At 47.1% G+C, this 12,277-nt stretch overlaps 1 protein-coding gene across 1 annotated transcript in view; it reads right to left on the bottom strand.

Moving 5' to 3' along the window:
* The window catches only part of CENPU (centromere protein U), a 39,736-nt gene extending 28,284 nt beyond the window's left edge, over positions 1 to 11,452 (bottom strand). The window contains exons 1-5 of the mRNA XM_035700058.2: positions 11,381 to 11,452; positions 11,034 to 11,169; positions 8,086 to 8,158; positions 4,370 to 4,418; positions 1,449 to 1,566 (exon numbers count right to left, since the gene is read on the bottom strand). Of these exons, the coding sequence (XP_035555951.2) occupies positions 1,449 to 1,566; positions 4,370 to 4,418; positions 8,086 to 8,158; positions 11,034 to 11,169; positions 11,381 to 11,452 (448 nt within the window). The remainder of the gene's footprint in view (positions 1 to 1,448; positions 1,567 to 4,369; positions 4,419 to 8,085; positions 8,159 to 11,033; positions 11,170 to 11,380) is intronic.
* Positions 11,453 to 12,277: the final 825 nt, after the last annotated feature.

The following is a 12,277-nucleotide window of genomic DNA, read 5'->3' as shown; positions in this document are numbered from 1 at the left end:
ATCGAGTGCCACATCAGGCTCCCCTCAGGGAGCTTGCTTCTCCCTCTGCCTGTGTCTCTCATGAGTAAATAAATAAAATCTTTTAAATAAATAAATAGAACATTTTTAGGAATGACATACTGACACTCACTACAATACCGACAGACCTTGAAAACACTATGCTGAATGAAAGAAGTGAGTCACAAATGAAGAGTGTATGACTCCATTTATACAACAGGCACACCCAGAGTCAGGAAGTAGGTGTATGGTTGCCAGAGGCTGGAGGGGAGGAGGGGTAGGGAGTGATTGTTAATGGATACAGAATTCCTTGCTGAGGTGACTAGAAGTTTCTGGAATACACAATGGTGATGGCTGTACAATTCTGTGACCACATGACAGTACTATTGAATTGTATACTTGAATATAGGGAAATTTTTGATAATTGAACTACATCCCAATTAAAAAAATTATGTGGGGGTGCCCAGGTGGCTCAGTCGGTTAGGCATCTGACTCATGATTTCAGCTCAGGTCATGATCTCAGGGTTGTAAGATCAAGCCCCATGCTGGGTGTGGAGCCTGCTGAAGATTCTCTCTCCCTCTCCCCCACTTCTCCCTCTCTAAAAAAAAAAATAATAATAAGATATAAAAGTAAAAAGTTACATGGTTTCTTTTGAATTCAATCTTTTACATTTAAATTTCCCTTAAGTAATTAAAAAATTTAATCAAGCCATAACAAAAGATGTATTCTGGTAATGATTACTTTTCATCTTATAAAACAATATTCTTTTATTAACAGAAGATTGGATTAGAAAATATTAGACCCTGAATTAAAAATGTGTGAGAGGGTACAGGTGTTCAAAATTGCCCTTAAAACTTATTCCAACAAAAATATCTGATCACTGCTGATCTAAATGTGGGGGCACCTGGCACCTTCTGTTCATTTTTGGTCTCTGGAGTGGCCAGTGACACGGACAGAAGTGGTCCCATTTGGACAACTCACATACACCTGTTCAACCGGGTCGCAGCCCTGTTTTCCTTACACTCCAAGGAACCCAAGTGAAGCTCTCCCTGCGCTCTCCTGAAGCAACCTCTGCCTCAGTGTATTAAAAAAAAGGGAAAAATGCCCCTCTTCTTCTCCCTAAATTAAAGCCCCTTACTGAAGGACTCTATTGGTGGTATGCAGTGAGAAATAGAGTTCATATCCTTCTTGTTAACAGAGCACCAGAACAGGTGTCCAACAGGACTGGCTTGTGGACAAAAGCTACTAGAAGAGTTCTACCTTGATACGTGTTAATAAGAGTTCTTAGTTCCAATGTAACTATAAGTGGGAAAAATTAAGCCAAATTACCAAGTACTACCCGGAACACTAGAGTCACATGCAGACAACAGATTTTTATATGTGGAGATATTCCCGTATTTTTATTAGTAACGGGCCAAAAGCTTTTAGGATGAGGATTTAAAATACTAACCAAAGACGTCATAAGGTTCGTCATCCTTCTCGTTTTCACCCAGCCTGTTGATGCTGAAGACACCAGAATTATCCGGAAAATCAAACACATCAGTGGGTTTCTGTTTTGGGCCAGTTTTCTAAAGGCAAATAAAGTCAAAGTCACTGAATTGGCTATAGCAAAAAGGAACATTACGAAGCTGATTTAGTTAGCAAGGATAATCCTGATGTAGGAACAAGAGAGGGGCGGATGGGGCTAGGCAGGGAAAGATAAGGGAAAGGCCCCAGAGTCAGGCTCCTACCCATCTTAAGAAAACAGAGATAAGACCATAAAATCAGAAAGAAAAAAAAAAAAAACACCTGGCTCCCTAGCTCCCAAAGGTTAGGGAGTATCCCTCCTGAATGGCTACTAAGTAATCACAGAAGCCCCAGATGCAGAGAAATGTTGAGAAAATATTAACCCGGGACAAGGAACACTTTGTGCTCATATTTACCAAAAAACATCTTGTTTGTTACAAGTCCACCAGGTTTGTTTTAAATATAGACATGATATTCACAAATCCACCTACACCTACAAGACATTTACCAAGTTCCCTGGGCAGTTTCCTATAAAAAACAACCATTAAAGCCCTAAATCCCAACCCTGGCGGGACCCCTCTCATTTTTGAGGGACCCCTCTCACTTTTGAGCTCGTTCTCTGTAACTCTGCTTAATAAACCTCAATCACTTGGCTCTGCTGTCGGCGAGATTCAGTCTTCGACTCTGTGAGACAAGAGCCGAGCACTCCCGTGTCACTGCTGCCTAAAGAAGTGATCCTTAACAACTTCTGGGGGGACGGTCAGAGGGACACAGACCCCCTTTGACAAATGAAGGGAGGAACTGGCAACCTTTATGCTAAGGGGCCAGAGAGTAAATGTCCTAGGCTTTTCGTCTGTTCCAACTACTCAACGGTCTGACGGCAGATGGTGACAAGGCAGAAAGAATAAACACAGCTGTATTGCAATAAAACTTTATGAGTACGGAAATTTGAATCCTTTTCCCTGATCATGAGATATTCTTATTTTACTTCAACCATTTAAAAATGTGAAAATCGGGACACCTGGGTGGCTCAGCAGTTGAGGCTCTGCCTTCGGCCCAGGGCATGATCCTGGGGTCCTGGGACCGAGTCCCGCATCGGGCTCCCTGCACGGAGCCTGCTTCTCCCTCGGCCTGTGTCTCTGCCTCTGTCTCTCATGAATAAATAAAATCTTTAAAAAGAAAATAAAAATAAAATTGTGAAGATCATTCTTCGCTCACAGGGTTGTACAAACACGGGGCAGGTTAGATTTGGTCCATGGACCATAGTTTGCTGACTCCTGATCTCGGAACGCTCTGGGCCCTCTCCCCAGAAATATGTCCATCTACCTGGAAGTTCATAAGGATACACAGAGGTAAAAACTCTCTCAACCAAAGGAGAGACAAGGGTTTATGATTTAATACAATAACAAGCCCCATGAAGTTTGCTACCTCAAATACCCATGAATAGAGCAAAACCTCCACAAAATGAGAAAAATGTCCATCATAACTCTGGAAAATGTGGAAGGGTGCCATTGACAGGTAAGAAAATACGAGGAAATTCTGGAAGACATAAAGGAGGCGGAATAAACCTGAGTGGAATGCCAGAGAAGAGTAGCTGACCGACCCTCCATCCTCCCTGAGGCAAACGGGCCTCTGAGAGATCGGGAAAGCTAAGCAGTCCACCCCGGGAACTGGGGACTTCGGCCAGCGCAGGCTGGGAGCAGGGCCGAAGAACTAGAGAAACCCATGCCAGGTACGCAGGATTTTAGCCACCCAGGGCAGACTGCTGAGAGACACCCACCCACAGAACAAGCAAGCTACGGCTGGGGTGGGAGCCCAGAGCCGAACCCAACCCTGCAGGGGGGGGTCCCAGGCCTCCCACAGGATGAGAGCCACCCTCTGAAGGCAGGGGCAGGGGTTAGGGCAGCAGGTGCAGAGAGAGTACGTAAGGCAGGAGGGCAGGGCGGGGGCAGACAAAACCCCCGACCCCCTGCACCCTGAAAGTGGCCACTCTCAGACATCATTAACGTGGGTTTCCACTGCCAAGTGGACAAGCTACTGGAAAATAATTTGAAATGAGCTACACAGACGGCTGAAGAAATGTACCTGCCCTTAACATATTTTTTTTTTTTTTAGATTTTATTTATTTATTCACGAGAGACAGAGAGAGAAAGGCAGAGACGCAGGCAGAGGGAGAAGCAGGCTCCCTGTGAGGAGCCCAACGTGGGACTCGATCCCAGGACCCCAGGATCACGCCCTGAGCCGAAGGCAGATGCTCAACTGCTGAGCCACCCAGGCGTCCCTTAGCATACATTTATTTAGGGCAGCCCGGGTGGCTCAGCGATTGAGCGCTGCCTTCAGCCCAGGATGTGATCCTGGGGACCCCGGATCGAGTCCCACATCAGGCTCCCTGCATGGAGCCTGTTTCTCCCTCTGCCTGTGTCTCTGCCTCTTTCTTTCTCTCTCATGGATAAATAAATAAAATTCTTAAAAAAAAAAAAAGAAAAACACAAAAAAATCCGTTTAAGACCCTAAAGAGAAACTATAATATGGACTAAATGAATAGCACGAACTCATAAAACTATTAAAAACAAATGGAGAAGTGGTTAAGTGAAAAGAGCAAAACAGAGTTGTACACTTTTATAAGACATCAATTATCCAAATGAAAAGAGGAAAAAAAAAAAAAAAACCTAGGCCCAGAAAAAAAAAGATTTAAAATGTTAACAGTGGTCAAAGGTGGAAGGAAAAGGAATATGCTTTTCATCACAATAAAACACTGAGTTTCCCAAGCGAAATCTACAAGATTCGAAGCTTCCCAGGAAAGGTATGTTATATTTTGTATCATCAATTATGAGATAATCACATTAAAATACAAAGATAACTTACATCTTTTGTGGCATGTGTTCTTCTTACAGTGTTCTCTGAAGATCTCACACTATTAAAGAACAAAAACACACACAAGGGGAAATATTTAAAATAACTGGGGAAACACCATAACTTGGCAACCCTTTCTAAGCATTTTTTCCCCAAATTATATTCCTCGATCGTTGCATGAATAGCACACACCCAGTGAAAGTCAGCTTCTGGCAAAGTCCTTTTAGAAAACAGCACCTGTGTCTCACAGGATAGTTTTTACAGGTTAGATCACATCAGCAGTGTACAAAATCACACATCTCTCTCCTTCAGGGACGCAGATACTCTTAATCCTGCTGGTGTCCTTGCCCCTGTGGACAAGTCAACAGCAATGACTGACAGTTGCTGCAGAACTGAGCAAAAGGGAGGCACGCTGGCATTTATGAAGCACCTGCACCTGTTCCGTTGACACCTGGCTCTCGCAAGTACGTTTTCTCACTTAGCTCTAACAGTCCTACCAGGTAGGCGTGAGTCCCGTGTTGCAGACGTATATTTGGCCAAAGTAGCATAGGGCCAAGGAGGAGAAACCTGCATTAAAATGCGCGTCAGTTCAAATCCAGAGCTTCCCTCTTTCCACCCCCTCATGCCCCTCCACTGGGCATTAGGATAAAACAATAAAGTCGTGTATCTTCGAGCTTAAAGTAAACAAGATGTGAAAACAGTGACTAAGGGGCACCTGGGTGGCTCAGTCGGTTAAGCGTCTGCCTTTGGCCCTTTGGCTCAGGTCATAAGCCCAGGATCCCAGGAACAAGCCCCCAGCATTGGGCTTCCTGCTCTGCAGGGAGTCTGCTTCTCCCTCTGCCTCTGCTCCTCCCCCTGCCCTGACTTTACACGTCACACAAGCACCCACTTGTGAATGGCAAAATCAGCTTAGTATGTCTGCATCATATTTGAGTAACGTTTTTATTTGATAGAATTTGAAACCTACAGAGAAAGTACAAGCGTAAGAACATCCTGCATTCCTTTGCCCAGATTCACCAATTATTTACATTTTGTCTCCTATGCTTTCTATGTGTACGTGTAAACTAGAGACGAAGTGCACCTTTACCCCTAAATAATTCAGTGTGACTCTAAGAAACAGAACATTATATTGCATAGTCACGGTACAATTTCCAAATTAAGAAAATTAACACTGATGGGATTATATAATCTACAGTCTGCATCCAAATTTCATCCATTGCCCCATAATATCCTTAAAAAATTTTTTTTCCTGCGTTTTCAAAAAGGAAATACAAAAGAATAGAAGATTGCACTGGTCGTTGTACTATACATGTGTAGTACAAACTTATGAACAGTGATGTAAAATGTCATTACTGTGAATCACAAACAAAAACGCTGAATTCCTGGGACGCCTTGGTGGCTCAGTGGTTGAGCTTCTGCCTTCCGCTCAGGGTGTGATCTCGGGGTCCCGGGACTGAGTCCCTGCAGGGAGCCTGCTTCTCCCTCTGCCTGTGTGTCTGCCTCTGTATGTCTGTTATGAATAAATAAATAAATCTTAAAAAAAAAAAAAAAAAAAGCTGAACTCCTTAGAGCAGTGGTTCTGAAATTTCAGGCATCGGAATCACCTGAAGGGCTTCAAACAGTGCGTGGCCCCAGCCCCACAGAGTTTCTGATTCAGTAAGCCAGGGAAAGGGTCCAAGACTTTGCATTCTTTTTTTCCCCAAAGATTTTATTTATTTATTCATGAGAGACACAGAGAGAGAAAGAGGCAGAGACACGGGCAGAGGGAGAAGCAGGCTCCATGCAGGAAGTCCGACATGGGACTCGATCCCCGGTCTCCAGGATCAGCCCCTGGGCTGAAGGTAGCGCTAAACCTGGGCTGCCTGAGACTTTGCATTGTAACAACTGCAAGCAAACCACACCTTAAGAACCACAGCTTTAGGGATCCCTGGGTGGCTCAGTGGTTTAGTGCCTGCCCTTGGCCCAGGATGTGATCCTACAGTCCCGGGATCAAGTCCCACGTCAGGCTCCCTGCATGGAGACTGCTTCTCCCTCTGCGCCTCTCTCTCTCGTAAATAAGTAAAATCTTAAAAACAAAACATCGCTTTATTAGATTCTCAGCTCCAAAGAAGTCAGAACAGGTATTCATTTTATGACATTTTATGATTCTAGGGTTCCAAAAAGTGACCGATCGATGGTCACACAGCCAAGTAACAGGACTAGAAACCAGATTGCAAAACTTCTTATCCTCCTCTCCACTGCCTCCTGCCTCCTCTGTGCTTAAGAAAAGGTCAGGTTTCCTCCTTACCTTATATTGAAGAGGAGCAAGGTGAGGTTTCCATCTTTGGAAACCTCTGTGATACCATGTGTAAGATTTTTGGTGTAAGTGCACCAGTGTGGTTTTTTTTTTGGGGGGGGGGGTGGCGGGGGGTGGATGAACAGATTTCAGGAGTCTCCAAGGCAGGAATGTGATCTGTATATGCACCCGCATATAGATGTTGAGAGGGGGAGAGAAACAGGAGAGCGGCAGTAGGGGGAGAGAAACAAACACTACCTGGCCTACCAGAATAAGCTTAACTCGAGGCAGGTGATGTTCCGGGCTCCCGCATTCCTTCCCGATTCTCCTCCCCTCCTTGGGAGATCTTCCCTTCTTCCCCACCAGCCACAGGAGCCTAGTCTCAGTTTATTCTACCTGGCTGCTCTGCCCTGCTCCAGCCTCTCCCCTGCGCTCTGCCTGCCTCACCTTCCCCAGTTGGCTCACTTACAAATGCCCCCTTCTCCAGTCTTCCCAGGGCCCAGGAGGAACTCCTGCATGTCTGCGTGACCTTGTGCACCAACCACAGCAAGCCAAGCCCCCTTTCAGCCAGGAGCCCACAGGGCGTTAGGCTACGCTCTAGACACAGCCAGCCGACAGGTGTCAATGAACCCATTAAAAATGAAATTTGGGGGGTCCCTGGGTGGCGCAGCGGTTTGGCGCCTGCCTTTGGCCCAGGGCGCGATCCTGGGGACCTGGGATCGAGTCCCACGTCGGGCTCCCGGTGCATGGAGCCTGCTTCTCCCTCTGCCTGTGTCTCTGCCTCTCTCTCTCTCTGTGTGACTATCATAAATAAATAAATTATTTTTTAAAAAAATGAAGTTTGAGGGAGCAGTCTGGCAGCCTATATTTAAATATTTTAGTATATGCGCTGCCGAAGCGAGCACTCAATGCATGCCCTTTGTGATCAACAGAAAACCCAACTGCTTGGCCCATCCTGGAGCGCCCCTTTTAAAAAATAACAAGCGGCGGCCAGGTCCCCCAGCTGGAGGTTTGGTTCCGCTTTAAGGTCCACGTTACCCAAACAGCAGGGTTTTGAAAATAAGACCACTGACTAGCAGCCCGAGTGCAACTTTGCTAAAATGTACCGTCTGGCAAGCAGCAGGTACCAAAGGAGCTCCCGCTGGGTATTTTGTTACAAAATATTTTGAGCCGGCTTTAGGCCACGCCCACGCACGTAAAGCTCACCTTAGCTAACCTTCTTTCCCCCGCTCCAGGCAGTTTTGGGCCCTCACTCCTCCGCGCCCCGCCGCAACCCTACGCGCTCGGATTATTTCCATTTTACGGACCGAGGCCGCGGGCGAGCTGCACGGTGGCCGGGCCAGGGAGCCTCGCTGCGCAGCGCGAACAGCCCCGAGCGGCACCGACCCTGCAGGACAGGACGGAGATAGAGCCTGTCCCCGTGCGCGTCCCCCACGGGGGCCGCGGGGCTTACCTGCCCCGCTCGGGGTCCGCACCCGCCACGACGACGCCATCCGCGGCCACCGCTTCCCGCGCGCAACCGGCCACTCAAACTCCCCGCCAAACCCCGCGCCGCTCCGAGCAGCCAATCAGGGCCGCGCACGCTCGCCGAGGGCCCGCCCCCCACCCCCGCGCTCCACGCCCCTCCCCGGACCTGGGAGCTAGAGCGGGCGCGGGGCTCCTCCCCGCCCCGGAGCGCGAGGGAAAACCCGGCCTGGAATCCAGGGAAGCTGGAGTCCGCACCTTACAAACAGCCGCTGATGTTTGGTCCCTGAGCCGTCTGCATTTGCCGGGCTTTTCCTCCCACCCCCGCGGGCCGCGCTGGTTTCCGAGGCTCCGGAGCCGCGTGGCCCCGCCCACGGGGCGGGGAGGGGGCGGGGCCGCAGCTGAGAAGAGGGGCGGGGCCGCCTTCGGGGACGATCGTACCGCGCAGGCGCTAAGGCTCCCTGCGCAGTGGAGCGAGGCGTTGGCCGCAGGGCGCGGTGTGGCTCCGCAGCGGCCCTGCACCAGCCTGGCTTGCTCTGAGCGGGGCGTGCTATTTCACCTCTGATCCAGTTTCCTCGTTATAGATGCGGAGGGCCCTTTCTGGAGCTAATATTCTATTCTTTTCTTTGGGTTTAAAAATGTATTATTCTGCAAAGGAATGTTGGGCCCATGGGACGCCTGCGTGGCTCAGTGGCTGAGCATCTGCCTTTGGCTCAGGCCCGTGGTCCCGGCATCTGCATCCTGCTCCCTGCACGGAGCCTGCTTCTGCCTCTCTCTGTGTTTGTCATGAATAAATAAATAAATCTTTAAAAATAAATAAATCTTTAAGAGAATAAATGTTGAGCCCTTACCACACCATAAACAAAAATGAACTAAAAATGGATCAAAGACCCAAACTTGAAAACGATACAACCCTTAGAAAAAAAGCAGAGCAAAAACTTCATGCATGACGTTGAGATTGGCACTGATTTCTTGGATGGATGTGATGGCAAAAGCACAGTTGGGGATGATGAAAGGGTTCTGCAGATGGGTCGTGGTGGGCGGCTGCCTCACGTGAACATACTTAAGTAGTGCTGCTAAAGTGGAGTTGACGGTGGTCAAAATGCCAAATTTCATGTTGTGTGTATTTTAACACAATAAAAACTTATGACCTATTTCATGCATACAAAGGAATATAATACATATAATGCAAGGATAAAAGGAAACCCCCATGGGGTGCCTGGGTGGCTGGGTCTGTGAAGCCTCTGCCTGGTGATTTCAGGCTCAGCTCATGATTGCAGGGTCTGGAGATTGAGCCTTGGAACAGCTCCGCACTGGACATGGAGTCTGCTGAAGAATTTTTTTTAAGATTTTATTTGTTTATTGTCTCTCTCACGAGAGACAGAGAAAGAGGCAGAGATATAGGCAGAGGGGGAAGCAGGCTCCATGCAGGGAGCCCCATGTGGGACTCCATCCTGGGATCACAACCTGGGCCAAAGGCAGACTCCCAACCACTGAGCCACCAAGGTGTCCTGTGCTTAAGATTCTCTCTCTCTCTCCCTCTGCCTCTCCCTCCAACTCTCTCTTTAAAAAAAAAAAAAAAAAAAAAGGAACACCCATGTATTCACCACTGGATTAGAAAATAAATCATTATCATTCCCCCAGCAATAAACCACTTTTTTGACTTGTGTCAAACCCACAAGACTTACAACCCTTTTCCCAGAAAATGGAGCTACTTTGATAATTTCCTAAATAATGTACTAATTACTGTATGGTTCTAAACTTTACATAAATGATATCTGGTATGTATTCTGCAAGTGCTCTTAATCAAAGCTGTGATTTTTAGATTTATCTACATCAATGCATGTAGCTGTAGTTCATTCTTTTTCACCGTCTTTGGAATGAATGCTTTCAGTGAATATACCACATTTTATTTCTACATTCCCCTGTGTATGGCTACATCACTTGTTTTCAGTGTTTTTTTCCCTGTTACTCACAACCAGTGCTCAACATTCTAGTGCCTCCCATGACATATGCCTAAGAGTTTCTCTAAGGGTAGACTCAGTAGTAATATTATCACTTTATAGGATAAAGACATTTTCAGCTTTATATGATAATGTCAATTTTTAAAATATTTTATTCATGAGAGACACAGAGAGGCAGAGACATAGGCAGAGGGAGAAGCAGGCTCCTGTGAGGAGCCTGATGTGGGACTTGATCCCAGGGCCACAGGATCACACCCTTTGCCAAAAGCAGACCCTCAACCACTGAGCCACCCAGGTGTCCCAATAATGTCAATTTTTACACCTTCTTTGTACAATTGATACAATTTATATCCCCCATCAGCAGTATTTAAAAGTCGCCTTGGCTGCATATACTTGTCAACACTTAGAGCTTTCAAGACTTGTACCTAACTAGTGAGTTGAAATGCTATCCTATCATCTGTTCCATTTGCATTTTGCCTTAAGTCCATCATCTTTGCATTGTTTGTAGGTCCTGCCTGGTTCCTCCTCTGTGAAATCACCACACCCCGGAATTATTTGGGTAATTGCCATTGGAGAGAAAATTACCTTTGAGGAATTGAGGGTACTTGCGGGGAACCTGCTGTGGAGCCTGAGAACCGAATCTCGATCGTGGGCCTGGGCACACGGGGGACGCGGGAGGTCCTGAGTCCCACACTGACCCTTGACCCCATTGTTCTCCAGACATGGCTCCTCCGAGCCCCCCTCCTGGGGTTAATACCCTATTCTTTTACCTTTTGAAATAAACATGCTTTTCTCTGCTCCCCAAAGGTAATCATTCCTATAACTAGTCTGCTAGCTCTCTCAATAAAAACCAGGGAGACAAAGCCTCGGGGTCCAAGTCTGGTTTGAGTCTGAGTCTCAGGCCCCCTGCTCCCCAGATTAAAATGCAGTGAGACTCCGAGTCTTTCTTCATATGGTCGCCTCCGATGACTACCCTGGTTCCGCAGCAGGTGGATCCTGATGATGGGCACAAAGAGGCTTCCTGAAGCCACAGAAACTGTCACCCTTACGAGAGTGGACAGGAAGCTCCATTTTCTGGGGAAAGGGTTGTAGGTCCTGTGTTTGTGGGTCTGAAAAAAGAAACTGTCCAACAGTCATGACAGGAGGATGTCCAGTTCTCTGGATGAAATAAAAACTCAACCCAAACAGGTTTGAAAAATAAGAGGAATTTGTGAGCTTGTGTCACTGAAAAGTCCAGAGGTAGGATGGCTGTCAAACTCAGTTTGACCTGGTTTGAGAAGCCATGAGGACTCTGAATCCATTTTCTTGCCCTCCTTGTACATCAGTTTTTTCCTCAGACTGGGCACCATCATCATCACCATCACTATCATCATTGCTTGGACCTTTGCGCATTTACTATGATCCAGGAATTGTTCTAAGTGTTTAGTATTTATTAAACCATTTAAACCTCTCAATAACCCTATGTGGCTGGGAGCCTGGGTGGCTCAGTCAGTGAAGCGTCTGCCTTTGCCCCAGGTCATGATCCCTGGGTCCTGGGATCGAGCCCCGCATCGGGGTCCCTGCTCAGTGGGGAGTCTGCTTCTCTCACTCCCTCTGCCTCTCCTCCTCTTGTGCTCTCTCTCTCTCATTTTCTCTCTCTCTCTCAAATAAATAAATAAGATCTTAAAAAAAGTAACCCTATGTGGTAAATGCTATCATCCCACTTCAGATATGAGGAAATGAAGGAGAAGCCCCACAGGTGGTAAGTGGTGGTGCCCGCACTAGATCTTAGGATTCGGCCCAGAGCTGGACCTGGCAGCTGCTCCAAGTCTCACATCTGTAACTCGACCATTCAAAGAAAGGGAGTAGCTATGTCCAGCATCCCAGAAAAAGGCCTAAGCTCTACTCTACTCGGGCCAGCTTTGGTGGCATACCGACCTGAGCTAGCTAGGGGTCTCCAGGGAAACAGAAAACAGAATCAACAGGAGGTATACACACACACCACACACACACAATCTCCCATATATGTGTATGTATGGATATTTATAAACATAAAATAAATCTCTTTCATGTATATGTATTTAAGATTTTTTTTTTTTATTTATTCATGAGAGAGAGAGACAGAGAGAGAGAAGCAGGCTCCATGCAGGGAGCCCCACGTGGGACTCGATCACAGGTCTCCAGGATCATGCCCTGAGCTGAAGGCGGCGCTAAACCGTGAGCCACCTGGGCTGCCCT

Source organism: Canis lupus, chromosome 16 (genome assembly GCF_003254725.2).
Source record: "Canis lupus dingo isolate Sandy chromosome 16, ASM325472v2, whole genome shotgun sequence".
NCBI lineage: Eukaryota > Metazoa > Chordata > Mammalia > Carnivora > Canidae > Canis > Canis lupus.
Note: the sequence above shows the minus strand (reverse complement) of the source record. Positions and strands in the feature narration are given on the sequence as shown.